This window comes from Zonotrichia leucophrys, chromosome Z, assembly GCF_028769735.1.
Source record: "Zonotrichia leucophrys gambelii isolate GWCS_2022_RI chromosome Z, RI_Zleu_2.0, whole genome shotgun sequence".
Taxonomy (NCBI): Eukaryota; Metazoa; Chordata; class Aves; order Passeriformes; family Passerellidae; genus Zonotrichia; species Zonotrichia leucophrys.
Window position 1 is genome coordinate 75780657 of NC_088200.1, and position 26257 is coordinate 75806913.

Below are 26257 nucleotides of genomic sequence, written 5' to 3' on the forward strand. Positions count from 1 at the left end.
ACACCGACTCCGTATGGGTCCTCTGCTCACCATCTGGTTCAGTGTGGTGCTCACTGCAAGCATGCAGCACTTGCACACTGGCCCATGGGCACATTCCAGGCTTCTGTGTCCCCCTCAAAACCAGCACTCACCCTCTGCCCATGTGACACCCCTGCCCAGACCTGCAGCCTCCCACTTTCTTGCCGGTTCAGTTTCTTGTTTGCTGGGGAATACATGTACAGACCTGGGTTGGGGAGGGCATAGCCAGCACCAGGCTGAGATCTCTGTGCATTGCCCCATCAGCTGGCACCATTGCACCAGCACTCAACACCCCAGACCCTCAAGATTCCAAGCTCACTAAGTGCAAAGTTCTGTTTTGATGGAGTTTCCCCAGAGCTCCTGCACTTGCTGTGATTGACAGGGTTGTTTTGTTGTCTTTCTGTCACAGACTAGACATAAAATGTGTCAAGTTGAAGGGAATCATAACCATAAAGTCCTACTCCTCTTGCAGGACTGCCTGTCAGATTTGCATCCCTCAATTTTAATTTCTGACTTTCCCTTTCCTGACTTTTCCTTAGTATCCCGTTTGACAAGGTCCTTGATTAGATAACCTTTCCGAAGTAAACATGATGATGTTCCACACCTTCCTATCAATTAATGTGACCAGCCACCCCTGGCTCTCGTTACTATCACTCTTACCATCTCTCTGGTGGTTTTGGGTCATTGTTCATGTTGTCCCACTTTTCCTACTAGTCCCTTCTTCACCTCAAATGTTCTTGACCGGAAACACTTCGAGGACCAGCAGTTTTTTCTTTGCTCTCCTTCCTTCCCAGCCTTTCTTTTTCTTGAAATTCACTAAAAATGTTCCTGTTCCTTTACCTGTCTATAAAGCAGCAACTGGACAAGCTGGCATTGGAAACAAAATTGATGGATATTTCTATCTTGATACAGACAGAATAACCCTCCAGTTCCTGAGGTAATGGTCACAGAGAACAAACAGGCAGCTTTCATTAGCAACCAGATCTCATGTCTGTCAATACAAGCTTCCAGCAATGCTCAGTTCTCTCACCCACCCAGCCCTTAGGTGGATGTGACTCAGGATTTAGCTAAGGGGCAATAACGTGGGGTTTATATGCAGCAAATGGCAGTTAACTCCTGTTTAAGAAAAACACACTGTCAATTTGTCTAGGTATTACTAAATGTCATCACATAGAGAAAGGCTTCGACATGTGTCTTCCCGCTGCTGCTGCTTGGGATTGGCCTGGTGTGGTTTCTGCTGCAGCACAACTAAAGGCGGAATTAAACACTCCACACAACACCCAGCAAAAGCATAAGGAGACATGCATCTGTTTTTAAGATATGATAGCAACCCCCTAGCCAACAGTTAGATGTTCTTGCTTTGTTCTGCATATTTCTAGTTTTGTTTCTGGTGCTTAATTTCTCTTAAATGTGTCACTCAATTCCTTGTAGACAGTTGGCTGACAAATGCCTTCTCCATTCAAAACAGTTCAAAGGTGGTGGTGTTCTGCAGAGATCCTCCTATCATCACGTTAACACAAGAGCATCAGAAAGTGCACAGCATCACTTGTTAAGCATCACTGAGGCTTCATAACAAGATAGTGCAACGCTTTATATGGGATCAGTTTAAATCCTAGCACTCTTGACTTCACATTTACTGAAGCCCGCCCTATCGTCCTATTTTGTACAACACTAAGCATATAGTGTAACTCTGGGAACCACAGCTGTGACTTAGTTAATGATCGCAATAAATCCTACTTAAGCAGAGACAGGAAGAGAATTATGCAAATGACTATTTCTGTGCACCATGCACTTGATAACTGAAGACATCCCACTATAAGCTTCAGCACATAAAACAAGAAGTTTTTAAATCCAGATATGTGAAAAGTGTGTAAGCAAAGGAATGGCTTACAGAATTTTGCTTCTGAAAAGTTGCAGTTTCAGAACATTTATTATAAACCTAATAGTAAAGGAAGCATACAGAAGGAATATGTACAAGGAGGGATGGTTAAAAACCCAAGACGACAGATTTTTCACATATAGCTGTGACTGTAAGAAAGAATTACTTGTCTGAAAAGACCTTTCTAAAACATCGTGATAAAAGACTCTGCCACTCACACTTGGCAGCTAGATAAGATGTCTTCTATCAGCCTCTTGTAGACCCAGGCATCACCTTTAAGCCGTTGTCGCCGGATACCTACTGCTTCAGGCTTAGTGAGCTGACATACTTCTAACTCAAACTCCATAGTTACTTTACCAAAATCTGACCGTGTTTGACATTTCAGGGTATACCTGCAAAACAGAAGAAAAAACAGAATAATTGTAGACCCATTTCGTATTTGTTTTGCAATGCTATTTTAAATCAGTAGAAGCACTTTAAATAAAATACCCCATTGCTGTTCAGAACATTGTGAAACAGTCCACAATTTAGTCACCTGAGAGCTTTGTAAATCCTGGAGTTTCAGGGCACCATATTTATTATTATGCCCTAGGACCAATGGAGCATCAATGCCCCACACTGCCACAAGAACCCCTGCTAGCCAACAGCCCCTCTCCTCAGAGCTGGAGCAATGGAAAGTTCCCATGTTTTCCCTAGACAAGAACACTCTGTTGGCTGCAGCTCAGCTGGTGTGAAAATAGGAAAAACTGAATGCAGAGTTTGAACAATTACAGTGGAGGCAGGTGCTGCTGTGCAATCCAGCATCCTTCCATATTATGAGTTTGGAAATGCATCAGAGGATTCATGTATACTCTGATGTTCTACCAATACCCAACACTGAAATACTCAACAACTTGAGGAAATACATATTGAAAAGCGGGCACAATGGTTATTTCATGCATTGGGAACTCAGGAAATAGTCTTTCAGTTTGATCAAAAGTAAGAACCAATCTAAGCAATCAGTAGCTTAGTGTAGCTAGTAAACAGTACAAATTCAAATAATCCACAAAAAGCTGTGTGGCTTCTGCACACATTTTAAAATGTACTGACCTCTTGCCTAAAGGCTAATGTCTTTTAATTGCCCAGCCTGAGAGTTAAAAGGTATCTACACTATTTTCCAAAATTGTCCCATTTGTTCATTGACTGTACCTAAACCAACTTTTGGTATTTAAAATTTCACATGAGATGGCTGATGTGATTTTTTTCCTATACATTACCCTGTTACTATTGGTTTATACCTGTTGGTAAAAGAACTCTGCTAGAAGACACTTAATATAGTTTTGCACTGTTTGGGCATGTTTTATTGCACATATATTTAGTGCTTTGTACACTTTCTATAAAGATTATTTTACAATAGGGTCAAGAAACTAAGTTTAAATACTTTGTTTTTTAAGGACTGGACTAGCAACCATTTAGACAAATACAAGTTGAACTAATCATATGTTACACTTACCCCTTCTGAACATATTCCACATGCTTCTTTGAAAGAACAATGATTATTTCATTCAACAGTTCGTCTGGATTCAGCAGATGAGTGGTGGTAATGTTACAGTGTGCCTAAAAGTAACATTAAGAGTAACATTGGCTTGTTGAAACAAGGAATAAAAATATGAAAATCTCTCTCCTAAAACTGAAGACATTGCAAAAAATTTTCACTAAGGAAGTTTCAGATCAGCTAACTATGGTGACAAACGCTTCAACATCCCTAAACTATCACCCTGCTGTATAGTCCAGAGCTGGGAAATGGCCAAAAGCTGAGACGCAGTTCTTCTGATAACAAGGAGCAGGCAATGCACCAGGCAATTTTTCATGTATAAAGAAAAGAGGTTACAACATGTCCTATATCTGGCTTCTGAAGCCACAGAAGCGGTCGAGAGAAAATGAGACTAAAAAAAAGCTTGAAAAATTAACATAGGATGAGGATGCAAAGTCAGTTGAAGAGTGCTTCTTGTGGTCTTTATTTGGATTTAAATGTACACAACCCTCTGACATAACTGCTGTAACACTGTACTGTAGCCCAGCATCTCTCAACACGCTTCAGGAATTTTGCATAGACAATGGACAAGAGAAACTGAGGCAGGAGACTAAAGGCATTCAGAGAAAGAGTACAGCTTCCAGTTGCTCAGCTTCCTGGATTATTTGCACAGTCTAGACTCCTGTCTGATTGGCAGGTCAGGTTTGTAGCCCAATATCTTGTCCTGAATGTGCATGATTGACAGATAGTTCTCAGTGTGTAGTAGGTATCCCAGCAGCCAGTCAGTTGAAGGGACACATCATTTGCTTCGACACAACTGCTCATACCTTGATAAACAACCTGCCCTTTTTCAGGGTGATTATGTTTTTCAAACATGTTGCCTAAAGATTCAAGTACAAATTTTTTTTTGTATAGCTTCTGAAGTACTAAGTTGCATTTGAACAATGTATACAGAATCACTAGGGTTGGAAGGGACCTCTGTAGATCATGCAATCTGATCCCCTTGTCAGATCCCCTGAAGCAGGTTTCACAGGAATGTACCCGGGTGGGCTTAGAATGTCTCCAGAGAGGGAGATTCCATGACCACCCTGGGCAGCTTGTTTCAGTGCACTGCCACCCTCAATGTAAAGAAACTCTTCTTCATTTTGAGGTTAAATATGAGGTTATTTTATGCCCCTCTGTTCAGTACAGCCTGTTAACTGACTCTTGTTATTCACCCCTCTGTCACAACTGGCCATCAACCTGTGCATGCTTTGTGCCTTTTCTCCAGCAGAAGGAGAAAAGGCTTTTAGTGAGCAATGTCTACACAAATAACATGATTAAAAACTAGCCAGTAGTTCTCCTTTCAAATCATGCTGCTTCCTTCACATTTGGTTTAGATGGGCTGTAAGCAGCAAGGGCCAAACTCCCCCCTGGATCTGCTGCCTCAACCCCAGACGAACTGAATGTGCTAACTGGGGCACTGTCGTGCTATCAGCAATACTGTACGAGCACTTTACTGTAGAATTCAGACAAGACAGGTCACAGAAGCTTTCACAAAACCGTTTCTGAAGCTACTGGATGTTTTCAATCATAATTATTGTAAGATAACAATTAATACATAACTAATATAATTACTTAATATTATAATAATACTTGCTTTATGTAAGACCTTTGCAGCAATCATACCTTAAGTTTCCTTGGACAATCTCTAGTGCATCGTTTCTTCTTGCTTGGTGTAAGCATCGTGATCACTTTATCTAGGCCTCTTTCAAGGCTTCCAAATATTTTAGCTTTTCTCTTCTTTTGGCTGCTATCCACATGTGCAAGGTTGAGATCTAATTCCACTGACTGACACCTGTCACATGAACAAATTAATCTGTTATTTTTCCCTCACTCTTAAAAACCTATTATTTCAAAGATGTCACTAAAACATTACCAGACATGACAACACAAAGAAAATTAAATCACGTGCAATGTAATATAGGAGTTTCTGTTTGAAAGTCTGTTGAAGTTTAAACCCAGAGATCTATCTAGAAATTGCAGTTCTTTGGAGACCTGGAATAAGAAGGCACCTACGTTATAGAAAATAGATTATATTGAGTTACATAGTATTAAAATTTTTCTCGACTTTCATTATTTTCTGTGATTGTAAAAAGATGTTTCAGAAAGGTTTTTACTGAAAGAGTAGGAACAGCAGCTTGCTGATGTAACAGGGCTTCCCAGGCAGCACATGGATTAAGGTAGTCCTGCTCCAAATCAGGAATGTACACAAACAACTGGACACTTACCTTCTTTCAGGAAGAATCTCATCTGCTGCCAATTCATCTGCATTTGTTGGGGTAGCAGGTTTCTTAATTGGGGTGACTGCAGTGAACTGACTCTCTGAAAGAAAATGTCCAAGCCAAAACAGATATGTCTTTGTGTAAAAGGATTTTCTCTTCTTCACTGACGATTTCTCATTATTAATAATTCTAACAGTTCTAACAGTTCTCTACAATTCTGTAGTTCTAACAGCAGACCTCCTTTTCTATCTCAGGTCTATATTTTGGGATTTATAAAATATGTTCTTAATACTACCTCTACTCTTCAAATTAAAACTATCACTGATTTCCCCAGGGCTCTACAAGTCAAACCTTAGGAGTAACCATTGCAGTTCAGTATTAGAAATCTGAGGACTAGAATTGCTTTCTTGCTCTGCTGCAGGCCCATGAATAAATACGGAGCAATCTGCTGCACTGACTAGTTGTGTTCTTCAGTAATCCGTCTGCCTTATACGAGGGGTGTAAGTTTATATAGTCATAATATACAACAGCATATTATGTAGTATAAAAACAATATAAAAATAATATAAAATACATTGTTTAATATACAATGTAGATGCCACACAATGATCTAAAAAGTCAGTGTCTGCAGAGCATGGTTTTAAAGGCGCAGGAGAAAACACTAAGTGAAACAGTCAGCAAATAAGTTGTCACAATTAAACTCAACTTCAATGTTCAAATTTTCAGCTCTCTACAGAATTGCACTCAGTTCCAGACAAACAACCTCAACATTTCCAGTGGATTCTTCCACTTTTCTATTTCCTGAATCAAAGATCTTTCAATGCAGCAGAGAATTAGCTTTCTTTGTTTAATCCTCAGAAATATCACTAAATAAATGAGCTAGAAGTGTTTTTACATTTCCCATTTTGGGTAGTATCTCTTTTGTTTTTAGACATACACAGATGTCAGACGTTTCAAGTTATGTACAATCTTAAGACAAACTCATAAACTAGTTTTTGTATTGCTGTTCTTTATGAATGATCTCATTAAATAGCAGTATATTCAAAATTCCTTATTCCTCAAATCCTGCAAAAACTTACTGTTCCTGAACAATGCTTCTTAGCACCTGAAATGAAAGAGTCTCCTATTGCAAGGAGCCTTTAGCATTTGAAGGACAGAGTTAGCATTTACAGAATCAACACCATAACTTTAATGATAATCATTGAACTAAATGGTAATGAACATATGGGATAGGTACATAACTAGACAGGCTGATGACAGAAAATTCTGGTAACTCAAAAAAGCTGACACAATTTATACAGATTTCTGTGGTCAATTGCATAGCTGCAAGACCTACATGTTGTTAACAGAAACATTTTCACCGCTACACTGGATGGCCCCTATGAAAATACTGATATGCAACCATAAGAAATCCAAAAACTATATTCTTCTTAGAACGAGCAATTAAAGCAGTATGGTTTAATTTTTAAAAGTATCCTTTTATTTTCATTCAAGGTAATCACAAAGGAAAAACAGCGTTGAGGAAACTGCAGTCTCAATTTTCATTGAAAAGTGGAACTAGGAGCAAGACAACATCACAATGCTTGGCTCCTTGTTTGGGTATACCAAAAGGGGCTCACAGATGATAATTGTGAGCAGCAATACAAGTAACATGCCCTGATGGATGGTTAAAACTAATGCAGCACCCTACCAGATGTACTGGTACGGTGCTGCATTAGTTTTAGAAGAAACTGGGTGGTACATAGGGAAAAAAAAATTAAGTGCTCCAGAATAGATGTATTGGATGAAGAAATATTGTGCTTATATTTGAGTTTCAGTAATTTCCAAGCAACATATATGTTCTAAGCTTTCATTAGTTACATTCTACATACCTTTGAAAGCAGCTGCCTTAAGGGGAACAGCTTGTACCTGTGTCTCAATCTGACTCTTTGCAAGAGGAGTCTTAGGAGTAGGAAGCACAAAGGGCATTTCGTTTCTTAAAGCTGACACTGTCTCAACATTCTCTTTGTTTTCATGCTTCTTTGATGCCACTTTTCTTGTCACTGGAGTTGACAGTGTGAATTCCGTATCCTCCAGTTGGGCATCAGGCCTCGAATGCTACAAGAGATGTAACAAACAGAAAAAAGCCATTCTTGCTGTATTCTGATCACATTCAGGAACATTACAGACATGAAAATTCTGCAGCAGGGTAAAAAATATCATACAATGATTGACTATAGAGCAATAGTTAAAAACTCCTCAATACTTCTGATTCCCTCTACACCTAGCTCATAAGGTTTGCAAGTAATTTGCTGCTTTTTTACCAGCTCTTCTAAATTCTTTAGCTCGCACATTTAAGGCTACTCCTCACCAGCTCATCTAAGCACAGGTAGGAACTTCCCTTTGGCTTAATCGTAAAATTTTGATTGCTTCATTTGATTTTCTTGTACAATACAGAGAGGCTGCACTTCTTCAGAGACTTGTCCAGCTCTAGCCTAGGTCTGAGACCTTGTTTGTTGCACCTTATTTTTTTCCTGTTGGTTTTAAAATCCTCATTTACTCATTTTCTAGATGATCAAAGCTCAAGCTTTAGTCAAATTACCTATAGCTAGAAGAAGGCACAATGTATGTTAGATATATATTTAAAACACTTCTTTCCTCCATTTGTAACTCCACTAGACTAGATTCTACCAAACATTTACATATCCAGTAATTTTTATGTATAATGAAAAGAAGAACTTGTGGATTAAGAACACCATATCAAACACCTGCTGTATTCCATGAGTATTTATATCAAATTTTTCTAATGGAGATTCTTCAAACAGTGAAGCTGTATGTGTAAATTCCATGAATACAAATGCCCATAGCACTTCACTGTACTCTGGCAGATCTTCACAGTTTTTTCAGACTGGAAAGAAATATTCAGTTGAGCTTCGACTGCACACTTAAAAGTAAGATTTCATCAGGCAAGACTGCCATTAAAGTCGAAATATAATTTATTTCTAAGTTCCTAATAATGAAAGTTCCCATGCTGGTGACCTAGGTTTTATATGACTTTAATGTTGTTGTAGATTTGTCATTTGTATCAAAAGCAGATGTGAAACTCTTCTCAAAGCACCATTGCCAAATCATCTTTCTTGACCAGTGTCATGAAGAGAAGCAACTCACAAAAATAGCTGCCTTTGAATTCAAGGCTTGGACCAAAACCTCCTTTTACCAAAAGTCCTAGTAATAATTTGGAAAGAATCCAAAAGAAGAATGAAGTAACGTTTAAAAGGGGCAGGATAAAGGTAAACACATATATCCAAAACATATGACTGCTGAATCCACAACACTAATTGGAGCCCTTCATCTGATGGCTAGTTCTGCTCTCCCCAAAAATTGTCAGTTATTAAACCAAGGGATTTGTAACTTCAGCCAAGGTTGCAAACCTTCATGGTTCACATCACATACAAGCAGGTATATATCAAAGCATCCTTACTCTCTAAGACCTTTTTGCTACTTACAGGAAACTCTTTCCAAGGACTTACTTCATACCATTACAGCAAAACTCTACAGAGTCATTTTAAATTGTCAGTCTTTGGCTGAAATGGACACCATTATAAAAAGCTGGAATGGATGACATTTTAGTAACTTATGTTCTGCTGGTAGTTAACTTCCTGTTGTCCCATGATAAAGGATATCACAATGAGCAGATCTCTCATTACTACTGGAATAGAGAGCTGTCTGATAAGCTCTAGAGCTTGTGTATACTTTAATACTTTATGTATACTTTAATCAAAAGCCCTTACCAGAGGGTTGCTAACTACAAGAAGCTGATACTGTCGTTGAAATCACATTCCGTTAAACATGAATGCATGATTAGGATACCTCAGCTGCTGTGTTCTAGATGTAATCCATGGCACGGTGACTATTTTGCAATATGCTTCTATATCAAACATATTGAAGTTAAGCAGCATTATGTACGAGCTTTCAGAAATTCAGAAATGGCTAAGTAAAACTTCTGTTTGCCTTGTTGTCTTTGCATTAGAGTGGGTCCAGCTAGAGAGCTTTGCTAGCTGGGTGTTCCAGCAAATTAAGTTGATATTCACCCAGAAGCTACACACAGGCAAGTTAAATGTGTTCTGAGCACTGCAGGAGGACTAACAGATTGCTGTACTGTGTAGGCATGAATTTCACCATCATCTGGGAAGGCATAATGCATATGTTAATTAGTAGCATTTGCCAATTTACCTTGGACATCACTAGAGATGATGTAGCTTAACAGTTGAGAAAAACTGAACTTAGTGAACCTCCGCCTTAATCATCAAGAGTGTAGAAGGCTAAGCCACCACCATGATCACAGAAATCACATTATGTATAATCAGAAACACTTATGATTAATTATCTATTATGCAGCTCTAGTAGTCCTAGAATTCTCATACCAAAAAAGCTGTATGGGTGAACGGAAATGATTTACACACTACTGAATCAGATACATAAGGTATTTATTCTGAGTGCTTACCTCTAACACAGACAGCAGCACACTCAGACCATTTCACAGATGTTTTGTCACAAGGGGAAACAGCTTATACAAGTCTGCAACTCCACTGAATGCTTTGGAATTTGTCAAACAGACTAATATCGCTGATGTCACATATATTTGCATATTATATACAACATTACAAGGGGTTTAGAAACTCTAGCCATGTTCTGAAAGGCCCTATCAGTGCCAAACTATAGGAATAGAAATTTCGCTAAGATAAACAAGACTACTTCAGAATCTCAATCATCAGAAAAACAGCAGCAACACATTTCCTTTACTCAAAGTAAACAGCTTTCTCTCTAGGATGATGTTCTCAAGTGAAACAGATGAGAAAGGGATGACTCCCTCTGATTTAATCACCAGTTCCCATAGTGCCTATGTCATCTCAGAGAACACTCCCCAGGAGACATATCATGAGGTGTCAAAAGATTTTCCCTACCAAATGCAGCCCTCAAGGTAGCAAAAAACAGAGACAGAGTGCAGTTACTCATCACAGAACAAGATCTGGAATTATCCAGGCCACAAAAGAGGGGATTTGAGCCCATTAACAAGGAGGGATTCTGTGCAACACCTGATGCATCAAATCCTCATAGATGGCTATTCCAGTGAAGTCAATCCAGAGAAGCAGCCTAGCATGCTAAATCATGTTAATGAGACCGCTGAACTCTTTAATGCCCAAGACTTTGGCTGTGTGCTTCACAGAATATTCTGAGTTAGAAGGGACCCTCAAAGATCATCAAATCCAACTCTTAAGTGAATGGGCTGTACAAAATCAAAATCCCTGTGGTGTTATTACCACCATGCTCTAACCAGTTGAGCTAAACTCAGGCTCATGCTCTTTTCCTGACGTTTAGAGCACCAGAATGTCTCTCCAGCACAGCTTTGCCAATGCAGAGCAGGATTTTAAGCAAGATGCTGTCCTGCTGAACTCAAATTTACCTCAAGGACTGTCGACATCATGGTGCTGGCATGCTCTGGTAGGCATGGAAACCTTAAACGAACACGCTTGCCACGAGTCTTCTTGGATAGAAGCAACAGGTATGTTGCTGACATGTGGTCGTATTTCCACTGTGGGGTCAGGGAGAAAGAAAGAAAAAGTATTTTTATCTCCTGTTTGGAAACATTGCAAGTACAAGTCAAGCACAGCCTTTGAGTATTTTTATGTCTCTACAAGTTTTTCTACCTGACATGCAACCCTAATTACACATAACTGTAATTTCAGACTTCAAGTGATTTGCATTACGTGCCTGAAATCAAGAAAAAAGGCACTATGTTGGTTGTTTGCAAGTTCGTTTGTAGTTCATGCAGTAGCATGGAAATGCTGGAGTGAAGATCTACTGAATTGAATGCAAAGCTAGTAATTCAGTTTACTTCAGTAAGAGTATAAATTTTTTGGAAGTAACTCCTGCTCATTCTTTCGTAACCGCCAACTTTTTGCATGATTTTCAGCAACTCTGTGTGCGTGAGGAACATAGACACCACTTTTGATGGGTTTGCAGCATAATGTAGTTAGTTTGAATAAGTTATAAGGGATTAGAAGTCTTCCAGGAAAGGACTATGTAAACGTCATAAACTTATTTGGAAGGACTTTCCCCTCTGTAAAGAGGTTATTCTGATTATTTGCTATAACTAAAGAACAAAAAGTATCAACTCCACAAGTCTGTTGTAAGTATCACACACATTTAAAAAGTCTGTTTCTGCTACAGTTATGTGGAAAACCCAAGTATTTTCAGAAACCCAAAACTATTGTCACTGCTGAGAAGTACAAAGAAGCAGAAAATTCAGTTTTAATGAAGAATTTTCAGATTCAGGTAAAAGCTCGAGTACACATCATGTTTTAAGTCTTTTCAACAGCCTGCAATGTTAGTGCTAACATTTGCACAATTCTTCCAGAAGTATTCAGTTCAACTTTTGTAATTTGTCACCAAAAATGATTAAACATACTCGCTGTTTTTAGAAATCTGTGAATAGCAACTCAAAAAGCTCCGTAATTTTTGACTGCTTGGGTGTTGGTGATATTTCTACTTTTTTTTCTTTTCCTACTCTTTATTGAAAAATTTCAAAGCAAAGAGTTAACCCAGCAAATGGTATCTGTTGTTCAACTATAAATTTCTACAAGTCTATTCTGACGTTCAGAGATTCAGAAGGATTTTACAATTGTGGTAGGATATAGCAAAGAGTAAGATTTAGGGAACATGAAGATCACAATTAAAAGAGAAAAAGAAATAAATAAATTTGATCTTCCGGAATAGTGGCTTGTAGTTATAAGCTACAGCCAGATTCCACAGTTCTGCAGGGCCTCCTTAAATCTGAAATGTATGTAAAATATCATACTTTGGAATATATGAGTATTGATCTGATAACACAGTAAATTTATTTACTCTATTACTGTATTTAATTACTGTAAACCACTGACAAACTTCTTACCTCATTTATTAATTGCAATATAGACTCCCTGCTCTGCTGATGAAACACAGAAAGCTCTCTTACACAGTCCTCATCAAGATGTCCCAGCTGCAACAACACAATGGATATTGAAATGTGAGGTTTTCAATTTACCCCCTAATCCATATCTGACAGTGACACTGTTGTGAAACCCACTGGCCTGAGTCAACAGTCAATGATGATTTTAGACCTTGTATTTCAAATGTTTAGTATCACAGCTAAACATTGTAGGAAACACACTGAAAAAATCATACAACTTCAATAACTTCACATCCTCGATCCTCATAGGTGAGAGCTTATAAATTCAAATAAACCACCCAAAAGCTGGTAAGATTTTTACTAGAATGGAAAGTATGCTTTCATCTGCCTATAAATATCCAAAGCTATCAGCCATGCCCATCTTTACCAGAGCCAGGTTGCACTGATGGTGTGAGCACAAAGTGTCTTTATTTGGGGTAACAGTGGCATCTAGTGGCATTGGCTGTCAACATGCAGGAACTTGGAACGTTCTGCTGACAGCCAGATTATTTTGGTTCTTTTCCTCTTTTCCACACTGCATTCATCTCTCACATTATTAAAACAAGTGACAGAGAGACAGGATGACTATTCTTTCAATGAAATTTTAAATTTTCCAATTAAAAATTGGAAAATTTTAAATTTCTTTTATTTTCATTGGAATTTTTGAAAATTCCAATTTTCATTGAGGACTACATACAAGATAAACTATAACCACATCTTGCATGACCTTCTGAGTATTTGTGTTTTACACATTAAAGAAAGTACTGATCAAGCAGCCTAGGGAAGGAGCTGGTCATTCATATGTGGAAGGACTTCACTCAGTTATTCTGCATATTCAGCTAAAGAATATAAGGAAAACACATTTGAAATTTCTCCTCAAGAGAAATCAAGACCAAGTAAAAATATTTTGACAGCTAAAAGAATCAGAAAAGAACCACAACCATCTCAAAGCTCAGTTTGTAACAATTTCATATACCACGCACTATGAGGATGGTAGTAAGCAAGCAAATATTACATGAAATGCTTTAGTAACTATCTGCCCAAAGTACTTACTGGGTATTTACTTTGCCACTGAACAGCATCAGAAAAACCTTGCATGAGCCAAGGATGACTTAACAAGTGTTGGACTGTAATTCGCTTCTTTGGGTCGACCTGGTGTGCCATAAAAATCAAAATGATACTTAAATTGTGGAGAAAAAGTGAAGAAACAATTTATCTTCCACTCAGAATGTTAGGGTGATTAGGGACAAAACCAGAAACGAGTACTTTTTCAGAGCTTCACAAAAGGAAGCTCACACTCAAAGATCTTAGCTGTGAAGAGCAGTTATGGGAGCCTCCCAGGGGATATGCAGCATTGGCTTTTTTCCTTAGGTGTAGTCCAAACGTATGTTTGGGCTACAAAACAACTCTCGTTTTTATAGCACACGATGAAAAACCAAATGCATGCTGTTTGAAGATTCTGTTAAATCATGTAAACTTTGCTAATTATTTTTGAAATCAAACATTTTTCCCAAAGATTTTTTTGCCAAAGGCAATCATAATATTTTCTTTAAAAATTGTAAGAATTAAACTTTTTATTTAAACACAGAATATTTTTAAATAGTTCATTGATGTAATGTTTTGAACCAATTATATAGTACTTTATACATCTATTGAACAGAAACAATAACCTTTACCTGCAGCATTTGGTCAAGGAGGAGTGTACTGCTAGGAGAGAGCCACTTTGGAGTACTGTATTTTCCTCTCTGCAAAAAAAGAAGAGGATTTAGAACTAACACTGAACCTCAAAAGGAACTACTAAATTACTTGGACAATAGTGACATCTGTACTTTGTAAAAATAGAACAGCAGGAAGATGTGAACTTTGTTTAAAGAATGACTTGCATAAATGTCATGGCAGTACTAAAACCCAGCAAGATTAGTAAGGAAAATGCTTGAATCACCAGCTGCAGTTTTTGTCCACTCTGCTTGTGTGACACTTCCATTTCCACCCACTTTTGCAGATAACCTGCTCCTTTCTCCAATGCCTTGGTTCATGCTATCAACTTCATACTGAAGTTCTAGAAGTGCAAACATCCTGGATTATGAATGACTGATATTAGCACTTTGCAATGTGAAGATTCCCTAAAATCACTACTTTTCAGACACTAAAATTACACCATCCTCAGTATTAGGATATTCTTTTTTGAATAGGTTACATCTAATGCTAAACTTTCAATCTCATATATCAGACAGGAGAAAGGTTACAGATCTAGCAAGTGAGATTTTTTTCAAGATAATAATTTACAGTTGTTTTTCTTTAATTTTTCATTAGAAGAAAATTGAAAAAACAACTCCTAGAAGTGAGGCATAACAGTAGCTAGAAACCAAACCAAATTCACCATCAAGAATCACTTATTTCTGAATGAAAACCAAGATGAAAAGAAAATCAATACAAAGTCATTATCAAGTAACATAACTATAATTTTGTAATGGCATTTTTCTTTCTATGGACAAATGCCTTAATAACAAAACAGTTGTTACCACATGCAGCCACATTTCTAAGTACAGTATGTATTGTGTTGACATCACAGATTAACAACTTTCAGTTACATCTTTACAGACACTACTAGTAAGTTATTTAGTAATAGTTTTGTAGGCTGCCTTATAACATAGCTTTACTATGAAACTAAGTAACACAGTTAATCTACATTTTGGCTTTAGTATAACAGTACAGAACACCAACATAACAAAGAGCAATTCTCATATGTTGTACTGTGGGCAATACTGGATAGTAAATAGGTTATGACATCTGCCAAGCACATAAGGTCATACCAGAAGTAATTCCTTTTTTACAGTAGTTATGCCACAGCTTATTTTTTCAGTCAAAAAGTCAAGCCACTGATTTAAAAATTATGAGTACATTCCAGGAAATTAACGCTGCATGTAAGGCATATGATTTTATTTAAATTCAAGAGGCAGATTTGACTTAGAGCAACAGGTTTGAGATGAGAATACAATAAATTTCAGGATTTAAAATGTGTGAAACTAATTCTGTAATAGTGGGTGTCCTCATTTGAAACAATTTTCAATTCACAACCACATAAAATGAAAACAATTTCAGAGTGGAAATAGCAAGTATGCATCTTAACATGATTAGTTTTTGACTGCTCCCAGACCAAGCTTTGAAACCTCATTTGCTGTTTCAGCTCACTTCAGCTCATTCCACTGCCAGACACTGTGTTGCTCCAAACAACTCAGTTCATAATTCCTGTCTAGTCTTGACTATGGTAACTACACAGAATAATTTTTGATACTCTTAATTAAGATCTCCATTTCACATCTGAGTTCTCAGCTCAGTGAATGCTTTAAGCAGTTGGATCATTTACCAGGCTCTGCATTGTGGTGTAATGGGCACCAAAAAGGGTTTTGTCATCCTATGACAGCACGCTTATAAGGGGACACATTCTCAATATGCTCTGACCTTTAGGGTAGACAACACAGTTCACATCACAAGCAGAGAGGGAAAAGCAGCTCAACAACCCTGTTACTTAATGGCAATTTCACTAAGAAACTAAGTGCTTGCTAGCATTATTTGGACGAGACTCCTAATCACATGGTTTAGTTCAGGTAGTCTTGCAAAGAGCAGGAAGTTGGACTTAATGATCCTGTTTGCTATCTTCCAACTCAAGATATTCTATTACTATATGAGTTGGGAAGTCATGTAAAATACTGGCATCTCATCTGAACACTAGCACCTTTACACAATCCCTTTGTATTAGATAGTGTTTGCTTTTTTTTCCTTTTTTTTTATTTTTTAACATTCTCTTCGATAACTCAAACTAAGTTTCCTAGTCAAGGTACTTCCTTCTGTCAAGGTACTCAAGTGTACTCCAATTCCAGATTAAAAATCCACTCTCTGTTGAAATAATCAGGTGCTTCATAGAGCTCAGACTGTTATGCATCCTGAAAACATTTCCTGTGCAAACCAGCATCAGTTGCCCCCTGCCAAAGTAGTCCTTGAATACTCTCAAGAAGAGTTTTTTGTCTTTTTAAAGACATATCAGACTCTTGGTGAGAGGAGAATTAAGTAGAGGAATACAAAGCCATTACTGCACACTGCTCTTCATCATCCAACTGAGACCAAGCTTCATTAACACAGATTTTTATGCCAGCTCAGAAGTAGCTGGCAGAGATGCATATGTGCTGAGGAACAACAGCTGTTTAGCCACATCAAGAGGAGTTTAGAGGGAAAGAATTAATGTCTTAATCGTACCACTTACTATTTATTGAACTCCTTTTGGAAGAGGAAAGTATAATAGCAGATGCAGAATCTCGCTTTTCCTACACATGAGAGTGGCTGACATTCAAGAAGAGTATTTTTCAGTAATTTTTAGGGAGAAGACAGATAAACACTTAGATATAAAAGTCCAGTTGTCTAGCAAGAAAATGCATTTCCTGAAACTCACTTTTCTACTGTATCATAGGACCAAGCTAGAGTACTGTTCAGGCTGAGGGAAAACAGAAACAAATCCACAAAATACTGATCAAAAGAGAAGCAAAATATAACAAAATTCAGCAGATAAGCTTTTTTTGCTCAAATCAGAAAGTAAAAATTTCCCATAATGCTTAGTGATTCCTGTTCCTCATGTATTCTAGTGTCATCCACACATACCATGATCTTCCTGTAGACAGCCATGACATTATCATCATCAAAGGGGAGAAAGCCACACAGCAGAGCATACAGCAGTACTCCCATACTCCAAATATCTGCCTGAAAAATAAAAGTGAGAGTTCACAAACCTCATCTGCTTAAAATGGCTTAGAGACTGATCACATTGTCTCCTTTTGGCAAAGACCACACGAAACCTGTGGAAAGTAGGTTCCTTAACTCTGAACAGAACTCGTGAAAGCACACAATTTTCAATTCACTGAAACTAGAGCACTAGTAAAACCACTACCCTTTTTCTTAGATCACCAAATTGCTGCATTACCTTCAACCTACAAGGAATTCAGTGACAAAAAAGAAATCAAACTCATCTGAAGGGATTTTGTACTCAAAAGTGCTTGTGATTATGACAGCTGTCAGTACAGTAACAATCGGCTTTAAAGTCACACTGTTTCTTTTCTGTATAGACATGACAAGGTCTACATGCCTCATACTTCAACTCTCACTTCAGTCATAAAGATCAACGAGGTTTGAGAAGCACCAACTTTGTGAAAAACTAAAAGAAAGCAAGACTTAGAGGTCAGGGACAGTAATGCAAAGGAGGTAAAGGAAAAAAACTGACTCCATCCAACAGCAGAGACAGTAAGAAAGTTTGAGGACATGATTGAAACTGCAGCATTTTGAATGGATTGACAAGGGCATGTAGCAGAGCCTAATGTTCTAGACATGGAATCAAAGCTGAATAAATGCTACAGGTTTTGTTGTCTTTAATTTTACTACACTGCACAGTAAAAAGAGCAAGTTTTCATAGAAGATTTCAAAGGCAAAGTACACAAGATACTGAGACTGCATAGAATTTGCAACAAGACTTGGCAAATTAACAAAACAAATTGCTGTTTGGAATAACGTGGTAGAAGACAGTTATTTTTTGTAGAGCAACACCTGGGAACAGTGAAGAATTAGTCAGAGATGAAGAAGCCAGGTGCATAACCTTTGGTCAGGAGCTATTCCAGGCTGTGACTACTCTCAGTCACACAGCTTTTGAGGACCACTGAGGCAACATGAGAGTGAAGAAAGACACCAGGGGAGTTGATCTGAATCTCACCAGCTTTAAATACATGGTGCGCATGGAAAAAACCCACCCTAACCTACAATTTTATCGCCTACCTCTGAGCCAATGTATGCTTTGCCCTGAATCAGCTCTGGTGCCGCATAGGCTGGGCTTCCACAGCAGGTGTTCAGATGGTAATCAAGGCCGCCCTAGAATAAGACAAAACTGATGACAAAGAAGCATTGCTATAGCACAAATGGTGTCTTCTAGCAATAACATATTAAAGGCTGCAGAAGCTTCATTTTCTAATGCTCTCTATATATAGTCACCTAACATTTTGCTTTGGTATAATTAATATATGGCTTAACCAGGCAAAAACTGTCCAAGACTGGAAGACTCCTATAAATGTTCAGACCCCAAGCTGCTCCTTCATATGTTCTCCCAGCAGCCTTTCTGCAGCTCCTCCTGTGACAGGAATACCTCCCTTTGTGACCAGAAAGAAAACAGATGAATTTGGGAATTAGCAATCCAGGACCTACTGGGCAGGAGGCTGGTTGGATATTTATATCAATATTTAAGGCAATAACTTCATGAAGAGCCACTAAAATGCTTCCTTATTAAAAACACATTATTTCTTAGCCTGGGCTTTGTTTTAAGCAGATCAGAGTGAGATGACATTGTATCACCAAGATTGTGGTCCAATACTCCTGATTTCCTGCAAGGTGCTTTAACTTGACTCAGCTAAAGCAATCTGTGGACTTTGGATATGTAAGATCTTATTTCCATTAAATTCCTTCTTCCCAGTGACCATCTCATATGTGAAGATGACAGAACAACAACACAGAAACGAACTTTAAACTTGATAAACAACTCAGTACCACCACGTATATCCAGAGGCTTTGTAAAGGTAAGGGGAATCTATTTGATTTGATCCACAATCTCCATGTGATAAATAGATATGATTTGTGCTGATAAAAATTGAAACAGTAATCAATATTGATACAGTAATTAATATTTGAGAATAATAAAACAGTTAATAGTTAAAAGTTGTAATGCCAAAGAAGAGAGGGAAAGGAGGGGCTCCACCCACCCCCCTTCCCAGCAGATGTTCTCAAGGACCACAGGAAAGAAGCTGAAGATACAGTTGCTAAAAATGACCAAGAACCTGGCTGGGTCCAAGAAAATGCTAATTATAAAGGACTTATTGCTTTGATATGTAGATGCAGTGATACGTTAGTCTTGGCTTACATTGTACTGGCTTGGTGCGCATGTGTAACCCAAAGGTGAATTAAAGGGTAATGAAGAAGACTACAGGGCCTTCATCAGTGATGACCCCCAAAGACTTGTGCGACCACCAAACCGAGTGGTGGCGCATGCGTGGTAAAGGTGGTAATGAAGGCAGAGACAGAAAAGTGACGAACCGAAAATAGGAGGAGATGGCATTGACACATGGCATATAAGGGGTGACTTTCACTTGGCAAGCTTGTACGTGAAGTGGCAAGGGTCAAGAACCCTGCACTCCGTACCCCGCGGTTGTTTTTGCTTATGCGCTATTATTTGAACCAAATTATCCCTTATTTATATATTTTCTAAACTATTCCATTAAAATTGTTGCTACCTTAAATATTGTTTGGGTTTTTTTAATGATGGGATAATTGGGCAAACATAACATCCACACACAGACAAATCCTATGAAAATGACATCTGCTATTGAAACTTACTGGGGGCAAATGAACACCAACATAAGCTTTACAGTGCAGGCCTTTGTGGGAGTAGATACTCTACACACAAGGCAATATGTGCCTTATATTGGGATGAAAGATGAAGTGCAGGAGGAGTTAAACTGATATTCTGTGCACAAAAACTGTTTCACACTGGTAAGGCCCTACCAAGCAATTAGCAGTGGGACAACTACACCAACCGCTCAAATTCAGGGCAAGGCTCTGCACTGCACCCTGAAGGCACGCCGGCAGTTTTTATGCGCAAGCTGTAGCTAATTCAGCTCTGCTATGATAGCAACTGACACCCTTACCTTTGGTTTTGCACAAAGTCCAAAGTCTATCAGCTTCAGGTTATGTTCCTCGTCAATCAGCAAATTTTCCTAGTAAAAGAGAAAGTGGTAATGAATTCTTACATAATGCCAGGTATCCAAGAAACCACATTTTTGTTCACCTTATTTCTTCTTGCCATTACCAGCCCTAATTTACCTGAAGCTCTCCTCTGGAGATTTTGGTCTGTTACTAATGAATATATCCTATATTACAGACAGGGAATACAAGCTCCTACCTGCTCAGAGAGGCCTAGGGGGCTGCTACACAGAAAGCAAAAACTGCGAGGCAGCAGCCTGCCCTGGCAGAAAATGCAGCCAGTGATATCACAGATGGTGTGAAAAGAAGCAGAGCTGGCAAAATGGGGAAAGCCTCTTGCCCTCTGTTCACCACACTAACAGCACATTCAGTTTCTGCCCACCCTCTAGCACAGGAAAGACAGCAAACCGAAGCCAACCCTGTGGATGGAAACCAGCCTGTCCAAGGTGCTGGAGCACTTTTTCCATGAGGACACTGAGGGAGTGATGATTTTTCAGCCTGTAGGTGACAAAGCTTCAGTGGAGAGCACTTGGCAGCCTTTTCATTCCTACAAAGGGGGCATAAAGACAGCACCAGCCCCTCCAGAGAAGCAGAAGGTGGGGTGATGGCAGTCAACAAGCTTCAGGAGACATTCAGACTGGTACTAAAAAAACTTTTTTCTCATAAAAAAGGAAATGAAGAGCCTAACAGGTTTCCCAGCAAATTATGGTGCCTCATCCTAGGTAAAGGTCCAAGATGTGCCTAGATGAAGAAGTTTGGTCTGACACTATTTTAAACAGGAGATAAAAGCAGAAGCCACTAGTAGTCAATTCCCAACCAAGTTATCTCACAATCCTATGAATCCATCAGGTCTGCAGCTACAATCCAAATCTTTCCAAGAGGGACACACAAGGCTTTGCTTGGAGAGAAGCTCTTTGGAGACAAGGATTTCCTGAGCTGTCAAGTAAAATGCTTGTATCCAAAGAATTTGCTTTCCTCAGTTATCAGTATCTCTGACCATGCAAACTTCTAACCCCTTCTAGGAGAAATAGTCTCAAGGCTTCCATTCCCTAAGCCCATGCTTAAATCTTGTGGTCACAGCAAAGCCACGGGATCAGTCTTGTGGCACATCCCTCCTCTGTCCTTACTTGTTTACAGTGTGGGAGAAACATTTTCCTTTGAATGTCAGAACAGAACAGTTTGCACAATAGAGAGGAACCATAACAACTCTCCCTGGGTACGTGCTGAAATAAAGGGGATAGCAAAAATGCCTAACCAAAAGTCAAAATCAAATCTGTGCCTGCTCTACTCTTAACTGGAGTGCACTATTCTGTTCCTCTTCCAGAGGAAGATCCTTCCTCAGATACAGCTACATTCAGCTCAGTTGAGGAACAAAGCAATAAGCAGAAATAATGCTTTTCAGCAAATGTTAACTGAACAGCTCTAAGCACAGGAGAACAGAGAAGACAATTCCCACCAGCTCCACTCAGAGAAATAAAAGTGGGTGTTCATTATTATTTGTGCAAATTTGGCTATTGTTCAGACTTACTGGTTTGAGATCTCTGTGGGCATATCCCTGACTATGCACATAAGCAATTGCTGAAACAATCTGACGAAAAAATATGCGAGCTTCCTCCTCAGAAAGGTGGTCCTTAGAAATTATGTAATCAAACAGCTCTCCTCCAGGACAGTACTGCATGAAAGCAAAGAAAAAAAATGCATTTGGGATACGGTCATGAAATGTAAACATGAACAAGGGCACTGGACAGCAGGAAGGCACTCTTCTCTTTCTCTCCCTCTGCTTAATCCCAGCAGCACCCAGGCCAGTGTGCAATAGATCCAGCAAGACCAAGAGCCCAACTCTTGCCTGATGATTCCCACAGCCATACCACACAACCAGCACAAGTGACAGAAACTGCCTAAGACATGACAATTCGGTGGCACTTCTCAGGTCCCACATATCCTGCTGGCGCTTTTTTTTGGAGTGTGAGGTGGGAATTAAAGTCAGTTTGTTTACTGCAAACAGTGAAGAGTGGCTTTTACAATGAGACAGAACACATTAGCAGCTTCATTTTTAAACTACAACCCCTTGGACACACTCATCATTGAGATGATTTTCTAAGAATTGTTTCATTTGGACTCTACTACCATCTACTGCTACGACTAAACCCAGAGATTGTTGCCATAGCAGAAACACCATTCCTTACCTCTAAAACCATGAATATTTTCTTGGGTGTCTCAATCACATGATACAACCGGCAAATGTGCTGGTGGCTCAAGTCCTTCATGGCATCGATTTCTAATTTAACACGAGGCAAGTCATCCTAAAAGATCACAACAGCAAGGTATGAAATTGCTAAGTAGTTTGATAGCCTGTACCTCAAAGTAAGCCTGCACATCAGAACAGCTCAAACTTAAACCAGCACCAGCTCTGTCACTGCTCACCTGCCCTCCTCACACACTGGTCAGTAAAACCCAAGGGGGCAGTTGTACAATGCTACTAGTCTCATCAGGACTCCATTTGACTTAGAGTGATTTATTTAGTTACTTAATATTTAAAGCTGTAACTGCCTCAGTTTTACAACCAGGGAATGTTGCCCTCTCCATATGAGGGCACAGGATTTGTGGTGCTAGTAGAATCCTTTCAAGTTTACAGCTTCTACCACTATCCCACAGTGACAGGTTGCACGCGTGCTCCTGAGAGGTCCACAGGAACAGCACATTACCGCCTCTGAAGTATCTTTTGGATTACCTGTAAAGCAAGCTTGTCCATGATTTTTATTGCAACTTTTTCACCAGTGAGACGATGTCGCGCAAGTTTTACTTTGGCAAACCCACCTGGAATTTGAAACAGAAATGTATAAAGCTCTGCATGGCGACCAGCTTTCTCACCCTGATCTCAGTTGCCCTGAAGCAAATATGATACGCAGCATCATTGCTAGAGGAAGAAGCAATTGCTGCCACTACTTTCCAGTTACACTTCCACAATTGTGACCCGCAAAATACACCGAGAAACATGACCCACAGACTCTGAAGTAGCAGTTACTCTCTCAGACAAACATCGAGGTGAGTGGACACATGACACACACTTGCTAGCATTCACAGACTGAGCCCACCTGTGCCGACTGTTCCGTGTAATTCATAGTACTTGAGAATTTCCTCATAGTCATCTCCGGCCATTCTGTGACCCGCAGGACGCGGGCAGCTCTCCTCAGCACCTGCAAGGGGAGACCGCAGATTGCGCTCATGCTTTCGGGCACAGGAACCGACTCACCAGCAGCCCCGGGGAAGGCTGAGCGGCTGCTGTTCCCACAGACCTGTCACGGCTCCCCGGCGACCCGAGCCGCAGCGGCCAGAAGACCCTCGAGTCCCACCCCGTTTCTTGGGGCGCTGCCGGCAGGAGCCGTCCCGAGTGTTCCTCCGTGCCGAGGCAGCGAGCCCACAGCGGAGCAACCTGGAGAGTCCGTTACCGTTCAAATGTCCCGCTTCCGGCCGCCGGGATCGAAAAGCCAATCTCCGCGCGCCGCCAAACCGGAACGGGCGTGGAAGGCACGGTATAGTGGGTGGGAGGGAGACTGGCAATGGGGGCTGCCGGCGTGGGAAGGTGTGTCAGCTGGCTGCTAACGGGCGCAGCTTCAGCCGAGAGCAATCCCTACGGAGACAGAAAGCAACATCTGCTTCTCGCAAGAAAGCGCGTACCCAGGAGCAGCGGTCGGGCCTGGAGCGGGGTCCGCGCGGCAGGGGCTGGCGCCAGGCACAAGATGGCGGCCGAGGCCGTTGCTCCGAGGAGGGGGTATCTCCCGCCGCTCCCCTCGGACTTTTCCATCAAAGCCCCGGCCGGCCGTGGCTGCCGTTCCCAGCACCGCTCCTGGGTATCTTGGGGCTGGCCTGTCCGAGGCACGGTGTCTCTCCGGGCCGGAGCAGCGCGGGGCAGGTGGGAGTCTCCGTTGTGAGGTATATGTTTAGATGACTGTTAATAGACCATATGTTCATTAATGCAGCATTGCAGCTTTGCTCTGTGCACGCGAAGAAACACAAGAAGTATGGCAAATGTGAGGGGATATGGGCAGCAAACATGGGGGAAAATAGGGTTGCAAAATCATCAACTGTTACCAAAATGTCCACAGCAAAACTGGACTGTGTGGCTCCCTCAGGATGCTGCACAGGCTCAGGGCCAGCCATACCTCCAGAGATTAGCGTGGCCTTGGCAGCTAGGTGCTAGTCCTCTGTCCCATCCTTGTGCTGCCATGCAGAGCTACCGAACAGTCTGTGCAGAGCCTGGAATGCTCTTTTGAAGCGGGATGGCTGCTGCCAGCAAAGAGCCCACTGCTTGCTGAGGGCATAGGCTTCCATCTGCCAAGGCAAGGCTTGGACTGGGATGTTTGGCTGTGCAGGGAAAATGCCTGTGTCTCTCAGGGGGCAGGATTAGAGAGTCCCTTTTCTGTAGAAGTACATGATCTTGTACTCTTGGGATAGCTTTTTGTCACTTGGGACAGGCCCTAGACACTGCAGATTTCCTCTAGGGACAGATCTTAGTTGATGTAGTCTTTCCACTCTTCCTCCTCCTTGGCAAAGGCTCTATCCTTGGACTTTGGCACTAACAGGACTGAAACCCCCACCTGTCCCTGCCCGCTGCGTGCTGTGGGCATGGGCTTCTAACAAGCGAGGTGAAGGACTGGGTGAGCAGCAGGGGCTGTGCAGTGCAGCTGCCTGGCTTTCTGCCCCTGCACCTGTCACCTGCCCACTGAAGGCCAAAGAAGCTGGTTTTTGCTGCCTCTTCTTCCTCAGAAGCAGGAGATGCCTGGTGCTCCCCTTCCTCAGGATCTCCAGCCAAAGCTGGCTCAGAGGCTGTGGCACCCACTGGGGCAAGAAGTGCTCAAGTCACCAGCTGCCTCTCCTGCTACCTCTGTGACCATGCTGCTGAGACAGCTAGGCCTCCTCTGGGTAGCAGTGTGAGGGTCCTCATTGTTCACTGGGCCCAAGGCGTTGTCCCAGGTGCTGTAGCTGACATCATCTTCTGGTTTAGACAGACCTTGGTCTTTTTTGTCTTGCCAATGAGACAGGGTTTTTTTTCATTGTCATCTCCCCTTTGAGAGAGCTCTTGGTTGTTGCTGCCTTCCCCTTGGGACAGGTCTTGGTCTTTCTCCTGTTCCGGTTGGGACATTGTCTTTCCCATGGGAGACCTCTTTGTCATTGTCATTTTCCTACTAGGACATGCCTTTGTCAAAATGATCTTCATCTTGGGACATGTCTTTGTTGTCTTCCTGGTGGGTAAATTTTTTGTCATTGTCCTCTTCCCTTTTGGAGAGTTGTCTCTCCTGTATTTGCCTTGGGACATCTCTGTCATTCCCATCTTCCTCTTGGGACATGTCTTTGTCATTGTTGTATTCTAATTATGACAGCTCTTTATCACTGTATTTTTCTCACTGTGCAAACTCTTCATCTCCTGCATTCACCTTGAGACAGATCTTTCTCATTGTTGTCTTGCCTTTCAGCCAGTTCTTGGTCTCTTGTCTTCATTTTGGGACAGCTCTTTGTCCTTAATGTCTTCCCTTGGCAGAGCTTTTGCTATCCATCATCTTCCCATTCTTTCTCTTCTTCAGATAAGGTGGCATGATTGGAAAATTTGGTTCCAGAAGCTCTAGCACCCTCTGATGACTCATGATTTTTTCAAAATCCTGGAAAACTTGTCTGGCTTTCTTGAGCGGGGGCAGTCTATGCTTTGCACAGGCTGGGCTTCTCATCTTCACTTCCTGTGAAGGCTCTGTCTTGGACACAGTGCTCAGATCCTTTGCAGTCTTGTGGTGCACGAGCAGAGACCTGCTGCTGAGGTTGCATTAAATGATGGTGCT

General features: G+C 40.6%; 1 protein-coding gene across 5 annotated transcripts; it reads right to left on the bottom strand.

The window, feature by feature from the left end:
* Positions 1 to 1917: 1917 nt before the first annotated feature.
* MELK (maternal embryonic leucine zipper kinase) lies at positions 1918 to 23880 on the bottom strand. Of its 5 annotated transcripts, XM_064735644.1 has the most exons (17): positions 23723 to 23880; positions 23522 to 23623; positions 23158 to 23243; positions 22613 to 22729; positions 21955 to 22098; positions 20372 to 20440; positions 18456 to 18548; positions 17295 to 17393; positions 14318 to 14386; positions 13695 to 13793; positions 12606 to 12692; positions 11118 to 11246; positions 7546 to 7771; positions 5681 to 5774; positions 5079 to 5247; positions 3390 to 3493; positions 1918 to 2289 (listed from the first exon to the last, which is right to left on the bottom strand). In XM_064735644.1, exons 2-17 carry the CDS (start codon positions 23583 to 23585, stop codon positions 2112 to 2114), a joined length of 1827 nt encoding a protein of 608 aa, XP_064591714.1. In that variant the 5' UTR covers positions 23586 to 23623; positions 23723 to 23880; the 3' UTR covers positions 1918 to 2111. The 5 variants fall into 5 exon arrangements, with proteins under 5 accessions (XP_064591714.1, XP_064591716.1, XP_064591715.1 ...); XM_064735646.1 differs by lacking the exon at positions 17295 to 17393; XM_064735645.1 differs by lacking the exon at positions 13695 to 13793 and having other exon boundaries at positions 1976 to 2289; positions 23723 to 23850.
* Positions 23881 to 26257: the final 2377 nt, after the last annotated feature.